This window comes from Canis lupus, chromosome 12 (assembly GCF_003254725.2).
Source record: "Canis lupus dingo isolate Sandy chromosome 12, ASM325472v2, whole genome shotgun sequence".
Lineage (NCBI taxonomy): Eukaryota > Metazoa > Chordata > Mammalia > Carnivora > Canidae > Canis > Canis lupus.
Genome location: NC_064254.1, coordinates 62,967,764 through 62,994,861, shown reverse-complemented (window position 1 = coordinate 62,994,861; position 27,098 = coordinate 62,967,764). Strand labels below are relative to the sequence as shown.

General features: G+C 45.2%; 1 protein-coding gene across 1 annotated transcript in view; it reads left to right on the top strand.

The window, feature by feature from the left end:
- The window catches only part of LOC112658497 (prolyl endopeptidase), a 117,638-nt gene extending 93,154 nt beyond the window's left edge, over positions 1–24,484 (top strand). Inside the window, exons 11-15 of the mRNA XM_025444721.3 lie at positions 10,491–10,627; positions 13,479–13,573; positions 16,398–16,529; positions 19,504–19,660; positions 23,686–24,484. Of these exons, the coding sequence (XP_025300506.1) occupies positions 10,491–10,627; positions 13,479–13,573; positions 16,398–16,529; positions 19,504–19,660; positions 23,686–23,980 (816 nt within the window). The 3' untranslated portion in view covers positions 23,981–24,484. The remainder of the gene's footprint in view (positions 1–10,490; positions 10,628–13,478; positions 13,574–16,397; positions 16,530–19,503; positions 19,661–23,685) is intronic.
- The last annotated feature ends 2,614 nt before the right edge of the window (positions 24,485–27,098 follow it).

Below are 27,098 nucleotides of genomic sequence, written 5' to 3'. Positions count from 1 at the left end.
TAAACTCCTCCCCACTTCTCCAGAGTTAAATGCCTGGAAAATAGATAGGATTATGACCTTCTGACGCCTGGCTGGTATTTTTAACCCAAGCACGGTACAGAAATGTGCAGCACCCCCTCGAAAGCCTGGGAAGCTCTCTCTCTACTTATTTTCCAAGGTAATGGAGGCACGATGGTTGCTTTCTGCCTGGTTCTTTGGGTAATGGAATGTCTCGATCCCCGTTTGCGTTGACCACGAGATTTCTGAGCAGCTCTGCTCCTTGTCAGATGTATTTGCCACACTGGGCACAGGCCACACAAGTGGCCTCTGTCAACTCTGATAAAAAGGGAAGCTCAACATGCCTTTATGAACATTCTCCTTTAAACCTGTCAGGCCCTAAAATTAGGAAGGAGCTGCTATCATCAGACATTCTTCTCTCCCGAGGGCTGGCCCTTTGCCCTTTACCTTCACCTTTCGTGTATGAGCCATGTCCCTTTACTGGTGATAATGAGAGCCCTGGCATTTGCCTCAGATAGCACCAAACGTGAACTAGAACAAATTTAGGGTTGAAGATTGATTGTTTACAGAAGCTTCAGTGGTTGCCCATGTTTGAATATCTCAGCAAAATTGATTTTATTACTAAATATGTTCAAGAAAAGTAATCATCTCAGTAGAGACGGCTGGTCTCTTCATGACTAAGGTCATTCTCTTGAAGAGCATTAGGCTTCCTTGGTTCCTTAGGTTTCCTTGCTCTGCTTTTTTCCTTTAATCCTTTAAAGGAAGATGTTTTTTATTTTATTTATTTGAAGCCAGATTCACACATTAAGACTGCGGGACGTGTATTCAGTGACTGTCAGCTCATGCCAAAGCACACTTCAGAGTAGCGTTGCTTTATATTTAGTGATGCCTCTGGAAAGTCACGCTTGACGATAAGGGATGGTCATTTCTGACATTTTTTACTCTATCCTTTATATAAGTGTAAACCCTTTCTCTCTTTCCTTCGATAGTTTAATTTAAAGAATTCACCTTGGAGCGCCTGGGTGGCTCAGTGATTGAGTGTCTGCCTTTGGCTCAAGTCATGATCCTGTGGTCCTGGGATTGAGCCCTACATCAGGCTCCCCACAGAGAGCCTGCTTCTCCCTCCACCTATGTCTCTGCCCCCCACCCCCGTGTCTCTCATAAATAAGTAAAATCTTTAAAAAAAAAAAAAAAAGAAGAAGAAGAAGAAGAAAGAGTTCAACTCAAGGGTCTGCGAGCTTTTATCTGTTAAATAATCATTTGTTAGAAAATGGGCTTAAATATGCAAAATTGGAAGCTGCTTTAAATTTGATTGCTTATAAAGTTGGGGTTGCTTTCTTTATGAATGTCTCAGCATTTTTTGTCTGTTTCATTTGTGAAGGTAATTGTGTCTTTTACACCTTTTAAAAAATTATAATTTTTTTTTTGTTAGAATGGCATTGCAGAATATACTGGACTTTTTATTATTATTTTAATAATCTGTCTTCAAGATGGTAACACTGATGACTATTTGGAGAAGGATCATCTTTCCACACAGATTTATTTTGCTTTAAAAAAAAAAGTAAATATAATAACCTCCGTATCTGAAATATGGCTTTTGACATGCTTGAAGGATTCTCTTTTTCAAGAGGGTAACAAAAACAAAAGCAAATAAATCACACTATCTCTGGCAGCATATTTGTCCCCCGGATTCCCTAGAGACTGGTGATCATTGTCTTGAAGGGGAAAAAAAAATCTATTAAATCGGTGCCAAAGCTTCTAACATTTGCAAAATTTTACACAGTCACACCCAATAAAGATATTTACAAGGAAGTAATACCATAGTGTGAATTATTTTGTGATAAAGAGTAGGAAAAAACCCCTGGACCAGGGACTTAGGAGACCACGGTAATAATTTTCCATAAACTGGCAGTGTTACGTTGGCAGGTATCTTACCTTCGTGAACCTCAGGTTTGTCATTTATATGAGAGGGTGATCAGCTTATGAAGCCCCAGAGTGACAGTCTCTCACTGTCTCTAGAATTTGAGGTTATCTTATTAACTCCCCAGGGCTGAGAAAGAACTGACACCAGCTTTTTTTTTTTTTTTTTTTTTTTGCGCCAAGTGTCACAGTCTTAGGACTGCTCAGAAAAAACCCTTCACTGTCCTCTACCGAGAAACAGCGTAGCCTCCCCAGACGGTGTAGATAGACCTTCATTGCTTTGTTGCGCCGAATGCTCTTGGTTCCAAGATGTAGAGTCACATTGTTACACTGTGGTGAGAGTCTCCAAAATGAAGAATTTCCATTTTAAAGGGAAGAAAAATAAAATTCAGGAAGGAGGCTTTTCTTAATGCAGTGTTTGACCCACCTTTGGCTGGATCACTAATGTTTAGAAGGAACTGTGCCTTAGAATTGCTGTCGTGACGTTTATTTTTACTTGTGGTGTCCCCGAAGGAAGGTTTCGTTTGGAAACGTGTGAAAGCAAATCCTCTGGTGGGATCGCTCAGGTGCTTCCAAAGCCTGTCCACCATAGTTCTCTGGCGGTACTTGTAGTCTGTTGAGGGGAAGGTGTGGGCTGGAGCACAGACCCTGTTGCTCGTTGGTGTCACAGGCTCCTTGCTGAGAGCTAGCTTGGTTGCACAACCTGTTTGCTCTGCTGCTGACAGGAAGAAGGGAGAAGGCAGGGCCCATCAGCTTCATGTGACAAGCCATCAGTCCTGGATGACAGAGGAACTTTCTCTTTGCTCAAGTGGTCGCCTGTTAGGTCCCATGTGAGCACTTTGTTTTCCTGTCCATTAAGGATCCCATGAAAGCTCTGGCATTCCATTAAAGGGCTGTGTCCCCAGTGGACACTCAAAAACTGGGTGTGTATTGCCAGCCGTCTCTCATTTGATTACAGGTATGAGGGGGGGAAAGTAACTTGTTTGCTTTTTCACTTGAACCTAAGTATTGTGGTGGCAATAAACTATTAAATAATGGAAAACTGACAGGTGGATTTAAGCTTGGCTGTTGTCTACTCATAAAGCACTAATGGCTTTTGTATTATATGCATATATAAAAATTACATTATAATTTTTGCATGTTACCAATGATGATTTAAGGTTATACCGTCCCTAGCACAACTCTCCTTTAGTAAATGTGAGGTATCAGGGAGCCCAGCTGATTTTGAGGCTAGTGCGGTAGGGAGTCCTGAGCAGGCTTGCCAGGGCAAGTGGGAGAGGAGAGGCCTGGTTGTGGGAACTGAAAGGACTGGGTGTGGGGTCCGTGGCACAAGATAGGATGCTGGGAGTTGGCAGTCTCTGGGGGGCAGAGAAGAGAAGGAAACGAGAGACCATGGTGAGTAGCCAAAATAAGAGAGCCCAGAAGAGGAGCATGTCTCCAGGTATATCTAGCGCACAGTGACTTGGAGAGGGAGGGGCCACCCACCCTGTAGATCACAGCCCCTCACATGGGCCCCCACAGGCAGACTTGAAGGGCCTTAGCATAGAGTAATTTATTAAGGCCCTCTGAGATGGCAGAGGGAAAATTTGCACAAAGAAAACAGAAGACCAAGTGTAGAAAATTGCAAAACAGTAGCATGTGGCCAGAGGAAGAAGAGCTAGTAATGGATCAATTAGGAAGGTTGAAAAAGAATTAGAGAAATAAAAAAGAACCAAAGAAATACTCCACCCAGGAAGCCAAAGAAGCAGTTGCCAGAAAGAAATCGAAACAGATGAAGCCTGGGAAAGAAACCAATGCAAAAGTGGCATTTCTGAACAGTAAGGGAAAAACAGTTCTTCAGTAAATGGTATGTAATAGTTGGCCATTTGGGAGAAAGACCATACACAAAAAATTTGGATTTTTAAATATAAATGTAAAAATTCAAGATGAAAACATAGACAAATATTTTTATAACTTGGGGTAAGAAACTCCTATCTATCTGTGCGGTGTGTGTATTCAAGACTCCACAAAGAAAGTTCAAAGACAGGTTATAGACAGGGAGGAAATACAAACAAAACATGGCAGGAAAAAAAAAGTGAATATCCTTAATGTCAGAAGAGGTTCTATAAGCTAATCAGAAAAGCAACACAATAAAAGATTTGTTTTCTGATGGGAAGACATAAAATAACTAATAAATAGATGAAATGTTTGCTAATTTAAAAATAATCTTAAAGCCATAATGAGATGGCAATGTTTGCCTGTTAGACTGGCAAAAATTAAAAATAAAAAAAAGTCCATTTAAGCATCCACTGCTGATAAGAAATGGGCACTTAGGTAATCACTGTCACTAGGGACTTAAGTTGATAGACCACTTTTAGAGAATTATTTTTCAGAATCCATTGAATTTTTAGATGCACATACGCTTTGGTCTGGCGGATCTCATGGGTAAGAAATATGTATCATACAGAAACCATAGCATATGAGTATAGGAGATTTATCTAAAAGGGATTTATTCCATCATTGTTGATAAAAGAAAAAGTCTGAATATTCATCAGTAAGCAAATGATTATGTATTTGTGTACATGCATATGATGAAATACTAGCCAGCTGTTTTGGTTTTCCTTTTTTGTTTGTTTGGCTTTTTTATGAGGTAAACCTGGGTGTTTTAATGTGGAAAGAATTTCATGATCTCTTGCTCTGTGAGGAGAGGAGGAATGTGCTGTAGGCCAATATAGCCTGATTCCATGTGTCACATGTGTACATATGAATATATACAAATAGATGCATCTCTATAAACTCATGAAAAACTTGGTCAGCACCAGGACAGAGGTGAAAATGCGGGGCGGGGGCAAGGAGAAAGACACATTCCCTGCTGCCTTTTTAAGAGTGGTGATAAAGTTGGGGTACCTGGGTGGCTTGGCTCTTGGCTTCAACTCAGATCGGGAACTGAAGGTCATGGGATCGAGCCTGCGTAGGGCTCCACGCTCAGCAGGGAGTCTGCTTGAGACTCTCTCTCTCCCTCCTCCTCTCCCCTTCCCCCTGCTCAAGCGCTCGCTCTCTCTCTCAAATAAATCTTTAAAAAAAAAGTGAATGAGGTTGGAAGGCATGCGCTGTGGGTGTAGGTTACTGTGGAGATGTTTGATCAGGAAGGAAGAGGGAGATGGAGATTCAGCTTGAGGTGCGGCACACAGGGCAATGCAAAAGGTTTTGGTGTTTCGCTTTGTTATATCAGATGGGAGAAATCCGAGTGTGTTTGCATCCAGGGAAAGGAAGAAAACACAAAAGGTGTAAACGTTGTGATAGTTGGAAGTGTGATGGTGGTGGGGTTAGCAAGGGCTAGAATCAAGGCTGAGTCTTTCTTTCCATGGGGTTGTAGAGGGTGAGTGAAGTTGGCAGGTTTTTTAAGAACTCTAAGCAGATGGGCTCTATGACAACGGGCAAGACAAAGAGTAGGGGATGCAAATGGGTGGTGTCGGGAATGGGAGAAAACGGAAAGTGTTGGAAACAGCTACTCTGGAATTGATTTAGGAACAAAAAAGTACAAGGAAGGCATTTAGGAAAGACATAGGAAGGAAAAGAAGGAGAAACATAAGGAACTCATTTAGGGAAAGGAAAAAACAGACATAAAGCCTACGCTCAGAGCCCGTGAGAGCAGGTATTACTAACTTGCAGTGAGGTGAGCTGGCATTTTCTGAGCCCCAGCTACCTGGAGGAGGAGAAGGAATTCAGCAGCTTGGGTTAAAATGAGAAGATTTCAAGCCATTAGGGACACTGAGAGGCCTGGCTAAGGGTCTCGAGCTGGGCAAGAAAGCCCACGTGAAGCTGACAGAGCCAGAGAGAGTAGGAGGGACTGAATGTTGTGATAAGAGTTTACAAAGGAAAAGGCAGATACCTCAGGAGAGCCAAGGTGATGGGGGTTTGTGGTGCTGGTGGTTTGTCTCCGTACCCCCTTAGTCCCTCGAGGGAAGGAATCATCCAGATGTGCATCGTTACATCCACTGCCTGGTACAGAACGGACCCACAGCAAACATTCAAATGAACAAGCGGATAGGGTGGCGTGGAAGCTAAGATTTGACACTGAGGCACTCAGACATCTGTAAGGACAGGCTGCTGGACGGGTCATCACGTTGCATTGTCCAAGTCACTGAAGAAAATCTCATGAGAACTAGGGTAAGAGACAGAGAGTCCCATATCGACTTACCAGGCAGGGGCTGGGGAAAAACACTTGGCGTTAGTTGATAGCACTGACAAGGATAAAGGGAGTGATAAAAGCCAACTGTGTGGCCAGTCTTTGAGCCCCGATGCACCTGCACCACAGTAGGTGGGAGACATGCCACACCTGCAGCGTGGAGTCTTCCACCCCAGACGTGTGTAGAACCAGAATCTCCTGCAATGCGGTCTGGGAAGCTAGATTTTTTAACGCGTTCATCACAGATGCTTAGGCCCAGCCAGTGAGTTTGAAGAACCACTAGTGAGATTCTGAAGTGGAGCTTTTTGGTTTGCCCAGGTTTGGGAAACAAATGGAAATGAGGAGTCTGCTGGCTTTTCTTCCTAACCAAACCAATCCAGAGCCGTGGGAAAGACACCCTCAAAGTCTCTTAAGGAAAATCTTTGAAGGAAGTGGCTTCAAGAGGAAACCAGTTCCAGTTAAGTCAAAGAAGTAGACAGTGCGTGATGGAAAAAATGGCTGGGCTATTTGTAATGACTATTTCTAAAATGTTCAGGTGGATTCCTTCCATGGTTATGAAAAGACTCAGGATTCACTTTGCCCTTTATTGAAGAGTCAGGTTAAGGTCTATTATCAATTGCCGTTCCATAAATGGAAATAACCTAGAACACCAGTGTGTGTGTGTGTGTGTGTGTGTGTGTGTGTGTACAAAGATGTGATAAAATCTGCGCTCGTATCTACATGGTGTGTGTATTTGTTTCAAATCTGAAATAGCCTTCTTGTAAGGAGTCTTCTTGAAGTTGATTTTATTGTAATCATCTTCACGGTGCCCTTTCGCTACCAGATAGTGTTCAAAGGGTGTTATTTTAAGATCTGAACCACACCAACTGAAACTCAGATATATTTTTGCAGCTAGGGGCGTGAAGGGGTCTTTGTGCTTCTGATGGTGTTCTAAAAGGATTCCTTTGCCCTGGAACCAAATGGGAAAAACTTGCAGACCGGCTCGCAGGCATTGGAGATCTACAGGTGGCAGCAGGAAAAGTGGTACCAGAGGAGCCACATTGTCACGGAGCAACAGGATGGAGAGCTTTGGGATCAGGAGAGAGCGCTTAGTAGAGACTCGAGGTGCATCAGCCCTGCTGGTGGCTGGGTGAAGAGCAAGGGAGCACAGGAGGGTGTTGGGGACGCGTGAGCCGGACTGGAGGGAGATGAGGTGCCAGGGCAGGGGTTTGAGGATGGGTGTAAGTTGGAGGGAACACTATTTTTGAACAGAGGATTCGTTTAAGATAGAATCGTGTGAGACAGTTTGCTCCCCTGCTCCTTCTGTGGTTGGAGTGCTCCAGATTCTCCCCAAGTCTGCAATGAAGGCCCTGTGTTAGAGCTCGTTAGCCCCAGCCAGTGACTTGGAACCTGTCCTCATACTCTGCATTTACTCGTACCGCCCACACAGTTACACTCTATTAGAGGCTGCTGACAGCCAGCCACGAACAACTTTATATAAAAGTGTGTGTCCCCATGCAGAAGAATGAAACTAGACCACTCTCTTGCACCATACACAAAGATAAACTCAAAATGGATGAAAGATCTAAATGTGAGACAAGATTCCATCAAAATCCCAGAGGAGAACACAGGCAACCCTTTTTAACTTGACCACAGTAACTTCTTGCAAGATACATCCACGAAGGCAAAAGAAACAAAAGCAAAAATGAACTATTGGGACTTCAACAAGATAAGAAGCTTTTGCACAGCAAAGGATACAGTCAACAAAACTCAAAGACAACCTACAGAATGGGAGAAGGTATTTGCAAATGACATATCAGATAAAGGGCTAGTTTCCAAGATCTATAAAGAACTTATTAAACTCAACAGCAAAGAAACAAACAATCCAATCATGAAATGGGCAAAAGACATGAAGAGAAATCTCACAGAGGAAGACATAGACATGGCCAACAAGCACATGAGAAAATGCTCTGCATCACTGGCCATCAGGGAAATACAAATCAAAACCACAATGAGATCCCACCTCACACCAGTGAGAATGGGGAACAAGGCAGGAAACCACAAATGTTGGAGAGGATGCGGAGAAAAGGGAACCCTCTTGCACTGTTGGTGGGAATGTGAACTGGTGCAGCCACTCTGGAAAACTGTGTGGAGGTTCCTCAAAGAGTTAAAAATAGACCTGCCCTACGACCCAGCAATTGCACTGCTGGGGATTTACCCCAAAGATACAGATGCAGTGAAACGCCGGGACACCTGCACCCCGATGTTTATAGCAGCAATGGCCACGATAGCCAAACTGTGGAAGGAGCCTCGGTGTCCAACGAAAGATGAATGGATAAAGAAGATGTGGTTTATGTATACAATGGAATATTACTCAGCTATTAGAAATGACAAATACCCACCATTTGCTTCAACGTGGATGGAACTGGAGGGTATTATGCTGAGTGAAGTAAGTCATTGGAGAAGGACAAACATTGTATGTTCTCATTCATTTGGGGAATATAAATAATAGTGAAAGGGAATATAAGGGAAGGGGGAAGAAATGTGTGGGAAATATCAGAAAGGGAGACAGAACATAAAGACTCCTGACTCTGGCAAACGAACTAGGGGTGGTGGAAGGGGAGGAGGGTGGGGGGTGGGAGTGAATGGCTGACAGGCACTGAGGGGGGCACTTGACGGGATGAGCACTGGGTGTTATTCTGTATGTTGGCAAATTGAACACCAATAAAAAAATAAATTTATTATTAAAAAAAAAAGTGTGTGTCCCTTCTGATAACTTTGAACCCCAAGTAGTATCCTCTAAACTCACAAGTAGTATCCTAAACTCACAAATTTGCATCTTTCTCAGTATTTCTCTCCAAAGTCAGAAACAAATTTTTTTTTTTTTTTTTTTTTTTCCTATTCTTGGCAGGTTTCAGAAAGCTACCAGGCTTGCAGCATTTTTGTGGCCCTGTAGTGCTTTTGGCTAAACCTGCACACACACACCCCCAAGTTGATTTCCAAGGACTTAGTAGCTACTTTCTATAGAAATGCCACTGTAAAAAGCCTTGGATACCATATGGCTCCAAACCACACTAAGCACAAAGGTTTATGTCCTTGAGTATAACATGGGAGGTCAGCAAGATGTTTCTGAGGCAAGAACACTTTCCAGGTATCATTTGGGTAAAGATACCATGTTTGCCCAAAGAGAAAGCTGTTTACAGCTTTTCTGTCTGGAAGAAACCATTATCTGCTTTTGGTGGCTTACCACTCGGTTAGCATTCAGTGTCCTCTTTCTTTCTTTCTTTCTTTCTTTCTTTCTTTCTTTCTTTCTTTCTTTCTTTCTTTCTTTCTTCTTCTTTCTTTCTTTCTTTCTTTCTTTCTTTCTTTTTTAATTTTTTTTTAAGATTTTATTTATTTATTCACGAGAGACAGAGAGAGAGAGGCAGAGACACAGGCAGAGGGAGAAGCAGGCTCCATGCAGGGAGCCCGACATGGGACTCGATCCTGGGTCTCCAGGATCACACCCTGGGCTGAACGCGGTGCTAAACCACTGAGCCACCGGGGCTGCCCTCAGTGTCCTCTTTCTTATCCTTTTTCTCTTACCCCTGTTATCCAAGAAGTAAGGAGATTAGAAATGTTGCCTGAACTTGCCCAAGGTTGCCCAGGCTCTGGTGAGTGTGATAAGCCTAAATTAAAAAGGCTGAAGAATGGAGCGCCTGGGTGGCTCAGTCTGTTGGGCATCAGCTCGGGTCTTGACTCAAGGTCATGAGTTCGGGCCCCACGTTGGGTTCCGTGTTGGGTGTGGAGTATACTTAGAAAAAAAAAATGCTGGAGAAAAGGTCTTTAACTGGGGATAATAGGATTTCCTTGTTGTCATTCTTCTACTCTCTCACCTGATGCATGTTTTGTAGTTGCTAACATTTACTGAATAGCTGAACACAGAAAAATGAAGGGTTGAGTATCTTAACATGTATGGAAGAAGTTGAATATGAAACCCGTTCCCTAGAAAAGAGTCTCCCTAGACTGGATTGTTTGGTAGGACGGCCGATCTGATTCTTCCAGTGCTGGGAAGGGGAGTGGGAGGAGTAGAGAACTGAAGGCCCTTTGTCTTCTGTGTTCCGTATAGTAGGCACAGTGGCCCCATTGGGGGCTGAAGAAGTGAGGCCTAAGGATGATCAATGGCTCACTGCAGGTAACCTAATTAGCGGGTTGAGGAATAAGAATTCAAATTCAGGTCTCTCTACTTTCAGACACTCTTCTCTACCCCACACTGTCTCCATAAAAAGTAAAAGATGCTTCGGTCAGGTACCCGCCGGTACTGGCTATCCATCTTGCTACCCTACATCTTGGAGAGAGAATTTACTTGCCTGCACGTTTCTCCCGTGTCAAAGCATGCAAGTGTAGCTAAGTAATATGAAATCTATTCTGCTTTCTTTTGTTCTAGATTTTCTACCCCAGCAAGGATGGTACAAAGATTCCAATGTTCATTGTGCATAAAAAGGGCATTAAATTGGATGGCTCTCATCCTGCCTTCTTATATGGCTACGGCGGCTTCAACATATCTATCACACCCAACTACAGGTAAGCGTAGAACACTCTTAGAACCTTGACATGCCTTTGATCCTCTCCATACAGTGGGAAGAAAGCAGAGACTAGTCCACTAACTCATTTCTTAAAATGTATTTAGCTCTATATTTCTTGCTTATTTTGTGGAGAGGCAGGATTGTGTGTTAAGTACGTGCCCTTCTGGTCCGGAATTTCAGGATCATGACACGCTAATCTTGTGTCTTCAGTGAACAGGTTGTTTGAGAACCAGATGCTGAGGCTGTAGCTGCCAGGCTACAGAAGGTTGGTATCAACCTAAGGTCCGGAAGAAAGGAAGCTCGTACCTTCCGTGTTTGTTATTTGCTGGCCTGCCATTGCCCTCAGCATTCTCTTCAGAGGGAATGATTTTTCAGCTAATAATTATATTTTTCAGCAGCACAGAGTCTTAAAATAGACCATCTTAACATTCAGCCACAAGTGTATTTTCTGTATATGCTATTACTTGTTTTTAAACTGTTTATGTGATTATTTCCCAAACTGTTTATGATTCGGGGGGGGGGGGGGGGGAATCTGCATTGATACATTTGCTGTTATTTAAATATCTTCTGTCAATTATTTGCAAACTTGATTTTAATATCCCATTCATGGTGTAAAAATTTGCATTGGGCATTTTGAGTAAAAGCAAGGAGTCCCCTACCAGCAAGTCCGGCCATAAGCCAACTTCTAAATAGAGCTTCATATGAAATCTGATCCTATTTGGAAAGAAATTTATGGACTGGTGACTACCAGGACATAAATTCAGAGTAGATTCAAGTAGCTGCCCCAAATTTGAAGACAAGGAACTCTCGCTTTGTTTTGAGCCTTTGCTGGCTAAGTGTTCAGGATTTGATGGAAGCAGGAAACCTGGTCCCTGCCCTGAAGTAGTTTATAGCCAAACTGTGACCTACCTTGGTTAAAGGGTTTGTTTTACTCTGGTTAAAGGGTTTGATTTTATCCTTCTGATACTGGGGAGCTGATGGACTTGTAAAATCATCATGCAGACCAATATTTTCAGAAGATTTGTTATGTATCATCACATGAATAAATTGAAAGGAAACCAGTTAGAAGAGTGGCATAGGGACTGTTCTTTGTTCACTGTACAGTGACCGTGCCATTCTACGCTCTGCAATGCTTCCTTCATACCAGCCATTATTCTAGGCAGGGCCTGAGCCTCAGACGGGCTGCCCACCTCCTGCCAGAGTTTCCCTGGCAGTGAGATTTGCTCTCCCATTCTTATATCCATGTCTATGAAGTTAACCATGTGCCATATTTATTCTTTGTGATTATTAGTCTGAATAGCAACCAACACCTGTTGGCTCACTACATTAACCTAATCCTTAAAACAAAAAGTAAAATGTGTCATTGCCCCTCTTTGTTGTTCAAAGTGATGAAATTCAAGCTTCAGTTTCAAGTCATGGTGAGGCCTGAGTGTAGGGCCAGTGAACATGTGCTTCATTCCGTGAAGAAGAGACTTGCACCCTGAGCCCCACTTCCCTTAGTCTCTATAGTGGGTCTTGGATGGAGACAACTCTGAATCCTGAACCACATCTACCATAGCTAAAACTGCTTGTCTTTGTTCATCTGTACAAGTAGTTATTAATCCTGCTCCACTGGGACTTGAGAAATGAGTAAGGAAGGGGCCCTGCACCATTTTTATCCCAGAACCCAGCAGATATGCTGGGAGCTTCATAGAGACCATCAGAGGTGCATAAACGGTGTTGATGAGAAGACCAAGTGCTTGAAAATCTGTTTGGCCAATCCAGCTGTGTGCTAGGATCACCTCCTCCAACTCTGCTTTTCTCTGCGTCCTCAAAACCCAGGAAATTAGCACTCAGGCCATCCAGAGCCCCAGCTTTCAGAAGCCTGTGTTTCCCTAGCTACTAAAAGGGAGAATAATTTTTTTTAAGCTTTTATTTATTTATTCATGAGAGAGGCAGAGGGAGAAGCAGGCGCCCCGTGGGGCGCCTGATGCAGGACTCGATCCCAGGACTCCAGGATCGAGACCTGAGCCAAAGGCAGACACTCAACCACTGAGCCACCCAGGTGCCCCATAAAATTTTCATAAACCCATCTCAAGGCAGAATTAATTTTAGCTATCAGAAATAATAGATGTCATTTAGCACCATTAGGGTGAGAGTGGAAAAAAGAAAACAAAATCCAGATTTCCCAAAGGACTTCCTTAACTCTTTCTTCTGGTGGCTTTGTGCTATAGTTTCTTCTGCTTATTTCTAGGAAACCTTCTCCAGCCCTGAGCCCTGCATGCTTGCTTTCTGGGCCGTGTGTCCTTGGTCTACTCTACCTCTCTCACACCTGTGTTACTGAGTGTAGCATCTAAATGTCTGTAAACCTCTTTAAAATCCAATTTCAGAAACAGCTTTCTTTATTCCACCTTGAACAATTAAGAAAGAGATACTGGAAACAGTGGAGTAAGGACCACAGATGGGGATGCGTGCAGTCCCAGAGCCATTCACACCAGAGCTGTGTCACGTGGCTGGAGAGACCCAATTTGCCAACATAGTTGTTTAGAAGATGGATTCAGCATGAAATGAGGGTGGTTCTTTGTTTGCCTTATGAATTGTGTATTCCCACTCCCTATAGTAAAATATTTACCAGTATAGAAAAATGAGATACACCGAATACACATGAAAATATATGAACTTTGCAGTTAAACATTCATCAGAACTTTTATATTTTGCACTTTAATCAAATAATATACAAATACTGGGCTCCTATTGCAGTAATATTACATGTGGAATGTCTTCGGGGATACATTTTTCCTGATGGGGAGACACGGCATGGTCCTTACCAGGTGGTTAATGGAAGGCTAATTATTTGAACTGCTTCTCAGTGTGTCCAGGCTCATCTTTGTGAGACACATGGGCGGTGTCCTTGCAGTAGCCAACATCAGAGGAGGTGGCGAATACGGAGAGACGTGGCACAAAGGTGAGATATTCTCTCTACAGAAGCACAAACATGGCACAGCCAAAGCTGTGTCTGGACGAGCTGACGGGGTCAGGAGCAGAAAAGCATTGTGGCTAGGCAAGAGAAAAATTAGGATATGTTCCGACAGGTTGCAGGCACCACTGCCCCTCCAAAAACAACTGTTTTTTCATGTTTTGTTTTCCTCTGTAATCTCTTTATTTTAATGAAGTACATACTTATCCAAACCATTCCCTATAGACCATAATCAGAATTGGTATTTTGGTTAGCATTATCTGGCCATCTCCAGACAGGTCATTTTCTCTTAAAAAGAGCAATCTTAAATAGATCTTTCCTGTTCCCAGAGTGAGCATCATTTGGCTTGTTTTCTCTGATTGTCCTGATGATGCTAAGCAGCGGCATCCTCCTGGCATTACAGCTGTGACTCTGTCATGGGCAGCTCAGGCGTTTTGCTTTTCTGGTTTTAAGGATTCGGTCTCTGTTCTCCGGGCTCCTGAAGCATGTATCCTGCTTCATGGAGGATATTGCTTCTATACTAAACTTCATTCCCCAGGCTGTCATAATTTTTTAAAAGCCTTATCACTTCCCTTTCTTTGCATATGAAGCACAGCCCTTCCCCCAGCCTATTGGGCATCTGGAGTTCAGAGACTAACCAACAGCCAGAGGAGGATGTGGGAACACACGTTTGCTCCCACCAACCCCAAGCTTCTCCCCCATCTCATCATCAGCGTCACTGATAAGGCGGCTTACTGGAACAAGCATAGCCCCCAGGGCTCGGGGTTGGTCAGCAGCACCAGGCAGAGGGGGTCTCCTCCCACAGTAGGAACAGCAGATCTGTGTGTATCCTTTTGTTCCTGAACCTGAGGCCAAACACTGTGGTTTTCTGCATCAAGTCCAGTCTGCAGGGATGAGGGTAGATCTGTAAAGGGATTTTTCATAAGTACCTATTAGGTGTCAGGATGCTGAACATCCAGCAAGCACCCCAAACGCTGACACGAGACAACATACTATTTGAGCATCTTGTGAGTATTTCTCGCTAACACATGGGCTCCTGACCTGCCCGCCACCATTAGGGCAGCTGCTCCCAAGTGTCATCTCCAAAGACTTTATCAATTGTTTCATTGTATAATTTTGACCCTGACCTGATTTTGACCCTGATGTTAGAGTTCAATTACACTAAGATCATACTGTGATATTAAGAGATGATTGGTCAAAGAAAGCTAAGAAAACCTCTACATACCGTATATTTATGTCCCAAACCATATGCTAAGTCTGGACCCCCTGACACACCTCATTTACCAGTTAAAACATTTGTGGCATACATAGACGCACCCCTGCGTGGACTCTGGGTCCTCTGGCCCTCTCCTGGAGAACCCAGGTTCTTCTCCATAAAACCCCTCCGGTCATCAGGTGCCCACCTTGCTATGCTAGGCATCAGTGCGCTCTCTCGTCTCTGTATTAATTAGAACCAACTTCTTGTCCAAAAGACCCGGGGAGACCTTGGAACTTGAATGAGTCTAAAAGCTGACTATCTGCATTTAGACTGATTCATAGACTTTCCCCAAATTTAGGCAGTCAAGGGGCCAGAAATGGACTTTTCCAGTAGACCCTAGTGTACTAAACATTGATAGATCTAAATTCCATTGTTTATTGAGTTACAAATGTATTTGAATGAGTCTAAAAGCTGACTATCTCCATTTAGACTGATTCATAGACTCTCCCCAAATTTAGGCAGTCAAGGGGCCAGAAATGGATTTTTCCAGTAGACCCTAGTGTACTAAACATTGATATATCTAAATTCCATTCTGTGTATTGAGTTTAAAATGTAATGCTCTTTAAAAAATATAGTCCTATACCCAAAATGATATTATTCCTGGAAACTAAGTAATTCTAGCTGTTCTAATTCACCGATAATTTCTTATTAAAAATTTAATAACATTTGTTTTGATATGAAAAAATTTCTTCAGTAGCACTGCTTCATCTGTAATTGAATTTCCGCAAAAGTGGTTAATCTCAGATATCTAATTAGACCTGTGTCTGCTTTTTGTTCATCTCCTAGGCAGTTATTTCAGACATCTCTTCCGTTGGGGGCACATCTTTGACTTTTGGCCTTTACTTTTAGATATTTTAAGACTGTACAAATGTTCCTCTCTTTACATAGTTTCTTTGTGTGCTTTTTATACATTGGAGGACTTCTCGGTGAGAAAAGTCCAGATTCTCTGGGGGAGATGTCTGAGCTCTTCATTCAAGGACTGAGAAACCGTAATAGGCTGCTCTTGGTAGCACCACCTCCCCACCAAACTCCTGCTTACATTCTCTAAATAAGGGCAAAACTAAAGACCCTGTTTCTCAGCTTTACCATTTCAAACTCCTGCGAGGAGGAGGGCTCAGAAGCGCACCTGTGAGAGCACCAGGTGCTGTCCAGGAAGCAGGAACCACACACGGCCCCATCGTTGTTTGCTATGCGGAGCGCAGCTCAAGGCTAAGTTTGGTCTCTCCAAAATCTAGATTCTTTGTGGTTACCTGCTTTCGTACTTGTGTCCTCGTGGTTCTCTAACAGATCATCTCTTCCCTGCGGGGCATTGCCATAGTGTTTGGGGAAGTACAGATCCACCATGTAGATTGGTGGTGGTGGTGGTGATGGATTTCCATGATGCATAACAAAATTTCAATTGGAGCGTTTTTCTAAGTGTGGTGTTAGCCCGGTATGTGTAAGTGATCGATAGTTGAAACCCTGCCCCCCTACCATTTGAAGCCCCTTTAGGTTAAACTTTGTTTTTCTTTAATGTTTTCTTTCTTAACCATCTTTCACTTTGGCACATTGCAGGTGGTATCTTGGCAAACAAACAGAACTGCTTTGATGACTTTCAGCACGCCGCGGAGTATCTTATCAAGGAAGGTTACACGTCTCCCAAGAGGCTGACTATTAATGGAGGTTCAAACGGAGGCCTCTTAGTGGGTGAGACCTGGATTCTATTGTACTTACTAGTTAACACTCTGGGGGTTTTCAGATACACTGTCCGTAGACAGCTCTTGACTGACTTTGGCTCACGGATGGGAGCAAAGAAAGCAAAACCCATTTGTATCAGGGCATCTGATAAATGACACACAAAGACCCAACTGAACTCACTTTATACAGGCTTGATTCGTGACACCCTGAGAAGCTGTCGTGCCTGCCTGCTCCCAGCTCTTCTGGGCTGCACACTGGGTGGGACCAGCGCCCCACAGTGGACCCATAGATTTCTAGGGTTCAGCCAGTACAGGACTGAGCCAATAACCAATAAATGTGATTATGCTACTCAGAACCTGTAAGATTTGGTGAACACCTACGCTGTGTGCTCAGAGAGAAGATTGATGGAGGAAAATGGGGTAGCACAGCAGAACAGTAATGAAATATTCATGGTATTAATTCACACTTGCTGAGCACCTTGGGTGCTGGGCCCAGTGCTGAGCCCTTCAGCTGCACACACTCATTGGACACGCATGCAGCCTGAGAGACGGGAACTGGTATTATTCCCATTTTACCGAGGACTGGGGGCACCGAGAGGTTGAGCAGCTTGCCTCGTGTCACACAGCTGCCAAGTGGTGATGCTGGGGTTGGAGCCTAACACTGTGGTTTAGAGTCTGCTCCTTTAACCTCTAAATGGCACAGCCTTGAAGTCGCTTTTCCTAATATTTGGTAGTTAAGGACATTTTACTTTGTATTGAACATTTATGGTGGCCTGGACTTTGCTTACTGGGCCCTACATCCAGTGTCATTAGGATATGAGGATACATTGTACCACTGTAGACTCAACTTAAAACACGTGTGAAAATCTGCTTTTGGAAGGGGACTCGCGGGTTGCACATTCACTCCGTTTCCTTATCCTTGAAATATACTGAGTCATTGCAAAACCTGAATACTCTTTACCCCAATAGAATATAGTCTTGAAAAAAATTTCCCATGGAGGTAAAATCTATAGATCCAAAATAATTGGTTTAAATTTAGAAAGAGCACTGATATAATTGCTGGGCACAGTGAGCGAGGGAGAGGGTCAGGAGGCGAAAACAGGCAGGACCTCTGACCCAGTCCAGCGGGCCTGGTTTACTCTTTGAAGAAAGAAGCCATTGCGGGAATTTTATGGGATCGACCTTGCACTGATCGTGTTATGGTGTTAGGGCAGATGAAGGGGAGGCCTCCATCCCCGTGAGACACGGTGGTGGCTTGGCCCTCGAGTGTGGCAACGGAAGCAGCAAGAAGGGGTCAGATTCTGGGTGTATTCTGAATTTGCATGTAGATCATATGTGAAATGTAACAGAGAAGAACGAAGGGCACATCTAAGATTTAATGGGAAAGGATATTGAAAATACCATCTGATACCAATAGTGGGACAGTTGAGTAATTCACGGTTTCATCCAATAACTCCTTTATCTTTTCAGTTTCATAGCCAGGAACTGGTGTACATCTATTGGCAACCCTGGTCCCTTGAGGAACTTGTAGAAATGGATTTCCCTTCTCAGGGTGTTCAAGGCTTACTAAAAAGAACAGGTTCCTGCCCCTCTCACACCTGAGAGCAAATCAGAGTATCCCAGGGTGGAACCCACGATCTGGTATTATAAATAAGCACCAAAATCAGGTGCAACTGAGGGTGCAAACTAGGTTTTTTGGCCAGAGGCAGGAGAAGGCCAGATTCCCTTGACTGACTGTTCAGCACACCAGCTTTGATGTGACTTCCTCCCCACACCTCCCTAACTGCCTTACCCCAGGTTGGGTTCCCCCACACCCCATGGACTCCCCTCCCCCCCACAGTGGTGGTTCTCACACTGTAATTGCTTGTTCACTTAACTTTCCCATAAAAGGCACATGGCAGGATGTTCAATAAATATCTGTTGAATTATGAAAACTAAGAAATATTTCTATAACTAAACAAGAGTATTTTTAAAGCAGGACAAGAACGTGTGCCAGTATTGGTTAGAGCTTATGCTGGGTTTCAGGCCCTGCCTTGGACTGTATAAAGGGTTTCTACTCAACACTTCCAACACCAAACGTATAGGGTTTTTTCCTCCACACCAACCAATTCTCCAGCTCTCCGACACCCAGTGGGTGACCTGCAATTCAGTTCTGATACTGCCCAGAGTTAGCACAGACCCCACATGGTGGTATGGGGTTCCCATGATCCACCTCCTCGGGTTTGGTAATATGCTAGGACGGCTTATAGACTGGAACAGTAGTAGAGTAAGGGATGGGGTAAAGGGGGGCTTGCAGAACTTCCATGCCTTCTCTAGGAAGGCCACCCTTCCAGCACTTCAGTGTGTTCACCAACCTGGAAGCTCTTTGAACTCCATTGCTTAGGGTTTTGTTTTTTGTTTTGGTTTGTTTTATTTATGATAGTCACACAGAGAGAGAGAGAGGCAGAGACATAGGCAGAGGGAGAAGCAGGGTCCATGCACCGGGAGCCCGACATGGGATTCGATCCCGGGTCTCCAGGATCGCGCCCTGGGCCAAAGGGAGGCGCCAAACCGCTGCGCCACCCAGGGATCTGCTTAGGGGTTTTTATGGAAGTTTTTATGCAGGCATGAGAAATTAAATCAGTAGCCATTATTAACTCTCTCCCCTCCCCTAAGGTCAGAGGTAGGGCTGAAATTCCACCCCTCTAACCACACAGTTGGCTCCTGTGGCCCCCAGTTCCCATTGTGTAGCAATCCAGAAAGTCCTTGAGCTTTCTGAATAACTCCCGCGCTGAGATTCCCTTCCGGCAGTAGTAAGTCTCTACCACTGGTGAGAATATCCAGCCCCTTCGATAAAAGCTCGTGGCCATTAGGCAGGTGGTTTATTATAGTTTCTTCCTGTGCTCTAGGAAAGAAGGCAACCGTGGTTCTGAAAGTATTGAAAGTGTTGATTTGTTTTTATTTATTTAGATGTTTATCCTTTTCCTTTCTGTCTTGGTTTTCAGCCGCTTGTGCAAATCAGCGCCCTGACCTCTTTGGCTGTGTTATTGCCCAAGTTGGAGTGATGGACATGCTGAAGTTCCATAAATACACCATCGGCCACGCCTGGACCACCGACTACGGGTGCTCGGACAGCAAACAACACTTTGAATGGCTTATCAAGTAAGTCTTCATTCATATTGATACCTGTGTGTGGGTGTGTGTGTTGCTAACGATTTTGACATCGTAGTCCTGAACAGTCAAAAGCATAAGCGTCTGACCCTTTGTCCCCTTCAGTGTCTCATATCTGCGTATCATTTACTGCAGAAAGTAGGGGAAGTGATGGGAGTACCTACGTGTCTTCCTTGTTTTGATCCGGTCTTTAACAAGAACAACAAATTAGAGATGGGGAATTCTAAAGGTGTCCTCCCACCCCCACCCCCACCCCCGGTCTCTTCAAGTCAGACACTAATCTGAGTGCTGCTGTGAAGGGACTTTGCAGATTAAAGTGAGGTTACTAGTCAGCTGACCTGAAAATAAGGAGATAATCCTGGATTACTGAAGTAGGCCCAGTCTCTCTCTGGCTGGAGGCAGGGAATGCAGCAGAAAGGGAGGTCAGATTGGAAGCATGAGCTGGACTGGAGCTGCCATTGCTGGCTTTGAAGATGGGGGATGGGGCCTCTAGAAGCTGAGAACAGCCAACAGTCCCCAAAGAAAGGGAGACCTCGGTCCTATAACCACATGGGAACTGAGTTCTGCCAACAGCCTGAATGAGCCTGGGAACAGATTTTTTTCCCAGAATTTCCCGATAAGAGCGCAGCCAGCCAACACCTTGATTTCACAGCCCTGAGACCCAGAGCAGAGGACCCATTTGAGCCACCCCAGACTTCTGGCTGACAGAACTGGGAGATAAGAAATCTGTGTTGTTTTGAAAAGCTGCCAAACTTGTTGTAATTTGTTACCATAGCAATCAAAACCTAATAGAAAAAGGTGCCATTTTACTTTACATCTATGTATGGGATTTTAAGGCGGAAATATAAATAAATTAATATAAATAAATATAAATAAATAAATTAATATGCAGGCACATTAAAACCTACTTTGTTCCCTCAGTATAATCATATATATTTAAAACTGCAAAATCATATTATTAAAACATCATACAACTTCATTCCCATCCATCAACCACTTTGGCGAGACCACTGAGGAAATGGCAGGCATTTAGACGCTCAAGACCACAAGCCACATTCTTTTCTGGCTGTTCACAGTCTTCACTTCTACAGGTAGGGGTTTGGGGACCGTCATCAGCAGTTAGGAATGGCCCTTGGAACAGTACAAGAAGCCTGTGTCCCAGGCTTCTCAGTCAGCTCTAAGTTTCATTAATAATTTCTCTGGTCAAGCTTTTTCTTTAATTTTATAGGCTTTCTATGGTTTTAGCTCTTCAGCTAAAATGACTCAAGTTTTATCATTGAATACTTTTATTTATTTTTTTTTTTTTAATTTTTTTTTTTTTTTATTTATTTATGATAGTCACAGAGAGAGAGAGAGAGAGGCAGAGACACAGGCAGAGGGAGAAGCAGGCTCCATGCACCGGGAGCCCGACGTGGGATTCGATCCTGGGTCTCCAGGATCGCGCCCTGGGCCAAAGGCAGGCGCCAAACCGCTGCGCCACCCAGGGATCCCCATTGAATACTTTTAGACACACAGATACCCTCGTTGCCAAATACCAGTAAAAGCTGAATCAAGCAGCTGTAGTTCAAACTAATAATGTAAAGAAAATACTGACCAAATTGTGTATCAAAGGCAACAAAATATTCAGTGGAGCCTAATGCTTCTAAAATTAATTTGGGAAGGGGCACCTGGGTGGCTCAGTTGGTTAAGCATCTGCCTTTGCTGCCCCTCCCTCTCTCAGATAAAATATATAAAAATTAATATGGGGAATAAAAGAAAAGTAAATATTTTTCCTCTCAAGATGTCTGTGATAGTCCTACTTTAGACTTTAATTTTCCAACCTAGCTCTCACGGGGCTGTGTTCTCTTCCTACTCCATTCTGGAGCCAGAGGGGGCCTTACCAGAAGCTGCATGTCCCATGAAGCACGATCTGAGATTAAAAGGGGGGTTCCCCCCTCCCCCCGATGAATACAGAATTTTCCGGAATCTTAAATGTATCAGTGTGGCCAGAGGGGGCCTTACCAGAAGCTGCATGTCCCATGAAGCATGGTCTGAGATTAAAGAGAGTCCCCCCCGCCCCCCTCCATGAATACAGAATTTTCCAGAATCTTCAATGTATCAGTATGGCATGTATGTGAATCTCAGGGGTAGAGGGGTGGCAGTATTATCAGGAGGCAGAATTTTCCAAACCTCTTTCCCCAAGAACTAACACTTAGCTGGAAGGCTGGGGTCAATCCAAGAACACTCCGAAATAAGATCAGAAAGCCGAGCCATGTCAGCCCCTTAATCTTATCTGAAAACTCCAGAACTTTTCAGTCTTGACTTGGTCAACCAAGCAGATGTGTTACTGTTCTTGACCATTTACCCTCCAAAATAAAACTCTACTGAAAACAGCCAATTCTATTCATTAATACTTGACGAACGGAACATCCATATTGAGTAAAACGCAAAGATAGAAATCCAGAGATGTCCCTCACCTGCCATCTAATTCGATACTTATATTCATAAAACCCTTTTGTTCACTTGCCTGAAAAGTTGTCCTGCAGAAGGTGCGTCCTCTGCTCCCCCCACGGAGCTGGTCACCATCGGCAGGGCCCCAAGCGCCCGTGAGAGGCCCCAACAGGACCCAGGCTCCTCCTCAGCCGGCCTTGCTGAGCCTGCAACAAACATCGTATCAATAGCAAAGGGCCAGAAAGCTGCCATATGCTTTGACTTTCAAGGTTTTCGACCAAAGAGAGGCCAGCAGCTGGCGTATCCACAGTCAGTGGCTTAAAATCAGTCCCCCTTGTGGGGACTCCTGGGAGGCTCCGTGGTTGAGCACCTGCCTTCAGCTCAGGTCGTGACCCCGGGGTCCTGGGATCGAGTCCCCATCGGGCAGGTCCCCGCAGGGAGCCTGCTTCTCCCTCTGTCTGTGTCTCTCGTGAATAACTAAATAAAATCTTTTTAGAAAACAACAGGGCAGCCCAAGTGGCTCAGCGGTTTAGCGCCGCCTTCAGCCCAGGGCGTGATCCTGGAGACTCGGGATCGAGTCCCACGTTGGGCTCCCTGCATGGAGCCTGCTTCTCCCTCTGCCTCTCTCTCTCATTCTCTCTCATGAATAAATAAAATTTAAAAAAATGAAAAAAACAACAACAGTTTGGCTGTTGTGGACATTGCTGCTATAAACATGGGGGTGCAGGTGTCCCAGCGTTTCACTGCATCTGTATCTTTGGGGTAAGTCCCCAGCAGTGCAATTGCTGGGTCGTATGTCCACAATAGCCACACTGTGGAAGGAGCCTCGGTGTCCATCGACAGATGAATGGATAAAGAAGCTGTGGTCTATGTATACAATGGACTATTCCTCAGCCAGTAGAAATGACAAATACCCACCATTTGCTTCGACGTGGATGGACCTGGAGGGTATTATGCTGAGTGAAATACGTCAGTCGGAGAAGGACAAACATTATATGGTCTCATTCATTTGGGGAATATAAAAAATAGTGAAAGGGATTAAAGGGGAAAGGAGAGAAAATGAGTGGGAAATATCAGAGAGGGAGACAGAACATGAGAGACTCCCAACTCTGGGAAACGAACTAGGGGTGGTGGAAGGGGAGGTGGGCAGGGGGTGGGGGTGAATGGGTGACTGGCACTTAGGGGGGCACTTGATGGGATGAGCACTGGGTGTTATGCTCTATGTTGGCAAATTGAACACCAATAAAAAAATAATAAAATAAAAAATAAAATGAGAAAAAAAAATACAACAACAACAAAAATCAGTCCCCCTTGTAGGAGTGAGAAAGTCAGCATAAGGAGCATGGAGCCACTCCAGATCCTATGCGTGTGTATAGTAGGGTCAGAGTCGTCTCGAAAGACCTGGGCTCTTCCCGCGTCTTCTAGGGTGGGAGCCACAGAGATGGGGCAGGTGCCCAGGGTGCAGGAGCCGCGGCCAGCGGGCGCGCCAGGGACGCCAAGGGCCGGGCCGTCGGGCTCCTGGGGCAGCGTGGGGCCCGACCCCGGGCTCGGCCGTCCAGGCCCACGGCCCTGCCTCTGCCTTCCAGGTACTCGCCGCTGCACAACGTGAGGCTCCCGGAGGCGGACGACACCCAGTACCCGTCCATGCTGCTCCTGACCGCCGACCACGACGACCGCGTGGTCCCGCTGCACTCGCTCAAGTTCATCGCCACCCTTCAGTACGTGGTGGGCCGCAGCCGGAAGCAGAGCAACCCGCTGCTCATCCACGTGGACACCAAGGCCGGCCACGGGGCCGGGAAGCCCACGGCCAAGGTGATAGAGGAGGTCTCCGACATGTTCGCGTTCATAGCGCGCTGCCTGGACATCGACTGGATCCAGTGAGCGGCCCCCGCGGGCCCGGCCCGGCCGCCGCCGGGACCCTCAAGGGCTTTCACACCGGTCACGGTCACGCGGAGAAGCCACCGGGCCTCCCGCCCCGCCCACGGACGCCGGGTCCCTGCGCTCCACACCGCCGGCCCACGGAACCGCCGCGGGAGTTTTATCTTTTTTAGGCTTCTCCTTTTTAGCCAGGCCCTTGGCGTTTCTTTTTTCCACCCTGTGCAGGCACATGTTTTAAAAAAAAAAAAAAAAAAAATTAAAAATTAAAAAAAAAAAAAAGAATTAAAAAAAATATTAAAAAGGCATGTTTGGATAAATAGCTAAGTGACAGCCAACGCATTGTGACTATTAGGTTGCCGAATCCAGAGTCGTAGTCGGGCCCACCTCACCTAGAGCACTCAGTGAAATCCGCTTCTATACCCATAACCAGTATATCTTTCGATGTGAGAACTGTTCTCCTGAAAAAGACTCCTTTGCAATGATAATAAATGTTATTTAAGAACGGGAGGCTATATTTCTGATTCCTTGGTGTTGAGGGGCCCTCGCCCTGGATCACGCCACTTGCCTACTAGACACCTTTCCGTACCGGGTAGTTTCCTAACAGTGAAGCCCTAGGAAGTGAGTGCGGCCCCCCCAGCTCCCCTCCTTATGGGGATGAAGCTGCCAGAGGCAGCTCACTCTCCCGTATTAACCACTCGGTCAGGTCGGCTGATGACCTGAGCCAGGGCTCCTTTGACTTGGGAGCCTCCTCTTGAAAAATCAGGGGACCAGAAGCTTCAGCTTACGGGCCTGCTTGTCTGTCAACCTGGTTACAAAGTGTCCCCGGACGTCGGAGTACCCAGCATATAAAACTCACCTGAGTTAACGATCCCCATTTGGAGAATTAATACATTTAATCATTGGAGAAATCGATACATTTCTCCAAACTTCTCTTAAAATCAGAAATTTCGGCATTTCCCAAGCCGTTCCCCTCCGCCCTCCCCCAAAGACCGCTTCTCGGAAATAGTCACACTTAGAACAGTTTCGGTCCCTCGTCCCTGCCACCCCGAGTCTTTAGGAGGAGGATACACCATTCCCCAAACTATTGTTCATAAAATTTCAGGGCACTAACCTCTTCTGAAACACTGTGCCTTTGGGCATCAGTTTGGGAAATGCTGACCTGATTGATAATAGGAAAATCTTTTCTTTGTCTCGCTTCGTCAGATGACAGAAATAACCACTTACCTTCATCGTTCCGTGAGTTTGTACTTTTCCAGATAAGCCAAGTGCTGTTTTCCAAATCATACCTGTTGGTGCTCTTCTTGAGAGCTCTACCTCTCAAACCCAGGGCCTGAAATTAGACACACAGTTTTCTATCAAGTGCATCACTACGTATCAAAGCATACCTGAAAGGTGGCTACTTGGTTTGGTTTTTCTCCTCTGGAATCCCATGTTCTATTAATTTTAATAAGCACCATATACACTGTAGCTGCCCTTGAACGTATGACACACTCTAGCCTCCCCCTGCCACCCCACCCCAGAGACACCGCACCCCCAGCCCCAGCCCCCAGCGCGTGCAGAACTGACATCACCGCCTCCGCAGAGAGACACTAGCACTGGCTACCTGCCACGTACCTGCTGACCGGAGCATGGCAGGGAAAAAAAAATGCATTCTCCTAAATAAAGCTAGAGGCAGCCTTCTTCTTAGACCAGCTGGGTGGTTTGAGGTACAGACAGCTGAGCTCTTTCCACTCAGTGCGGAGCATTTCTGAGCTTGCCCAGAACTGAGTTCCACTTCACAGTGGAAAGTGAAAACTCCGTGGGTGTGGCCTCAGCTTCAGGAGAAGAACCAAAAAAAAAAAAAAAAAAAAAAAAAAAAAGAACCTCAGCCCAGGCTCCAGTCTCAACTCCAATTTAGCAAGTGGTAATTAGGAATAAAGGGTATAATACACTCCGAAAAGTGCCTACCGGAGAACTGGCCTCCAACTGCGAGTTCTCTTTCCCAAGCTAATTTTCACATCTAGACTTTAGCAGGACAATTGAGCCCACACACCGAAGGTAGCTTTTTTAAGCCTTCAACACTGGAAGTATATGAAGTTGGCCCCTTCCCAGGTCTCAGCTGCCTTCCCTATTACTTGCCACCTTCCTCTGTCCAGGGCTCTGACCCTCTGCTCTGTCTTACATTGGTCTATGGTGTTTAAGGGAAAAAAAAAAAAAAAAGCCACACACATTGTACAGGTGGTCTAACTTGCTACACGTGCCATAGAGCATTTGCTACCCGAGTGAAAGAAAGTCACATTTCTGATGTTTGCTATGTACACGTCTAGTGTAAAACTTGGCAATTGCGTTTTCCTATTACTCCCACTAAAACACAGGCAGTTGCACACAAATGGCTGCAAAGGCTACATTTCAGCTGAGAAAGCCTGTCCCCAATCTGTATTTCTCAGACAGTTTTACCAGCCTTGGGGAGTTCCCCAGGACACACCACGCAGCCATTGCCCAGAAAGGTCACAAAGACTCAGAGATGAGTGAAGGGCAGATGGAAAGCTGTGAGGAATCTAAAAAAGCAAAAGTCGGACTAGAATGGGGTGCTCAGGCCAGTGGGCTGAGGGCGGAGGCCAACGAGGAAGGAATATTTGGCCATGTCCTCCATGCAGTCATTCTAGGGGCTGGGGGTACAAAGTAAAAAAGTCCTACCTTCATGCAGCTGACACTCCAGAAAGAGGAGAAATGATTTCACGGAGTGCCCTGTGCATCCAGCCCTAAGCACTCTGCATGGCTACTTGTCCCCAAGCAACCTTACAAACCACGTGCTACTCCCCCACCCCCTGGCGAGAGCCCAAGTTCCTCAGCCAGAAGTGCACTGGGAGGGCGGTGAGCCCGGAGCTGGCCCTGGAGTCTGCACTCTCACGCCCCCCCCCCCCCCACACACACACCCCATTTGGTATTGAGAGTAAGCAAGAGGGTTCTCCTTCAAGATAGTGACCTGAGGGATCCCTGGGTGGCGCAGTGGTTTAGCGCCTGCCTTTGGCCCAGGGCGCGATCCTGGAGACCCGGGATCGAATCCCACGTCGGGCTCCCTGCATGGAGCCTGCTTCTCCCTCTGCCTATGTCTCTGCCTCTCTCTCTCTGTCTCTCTCTG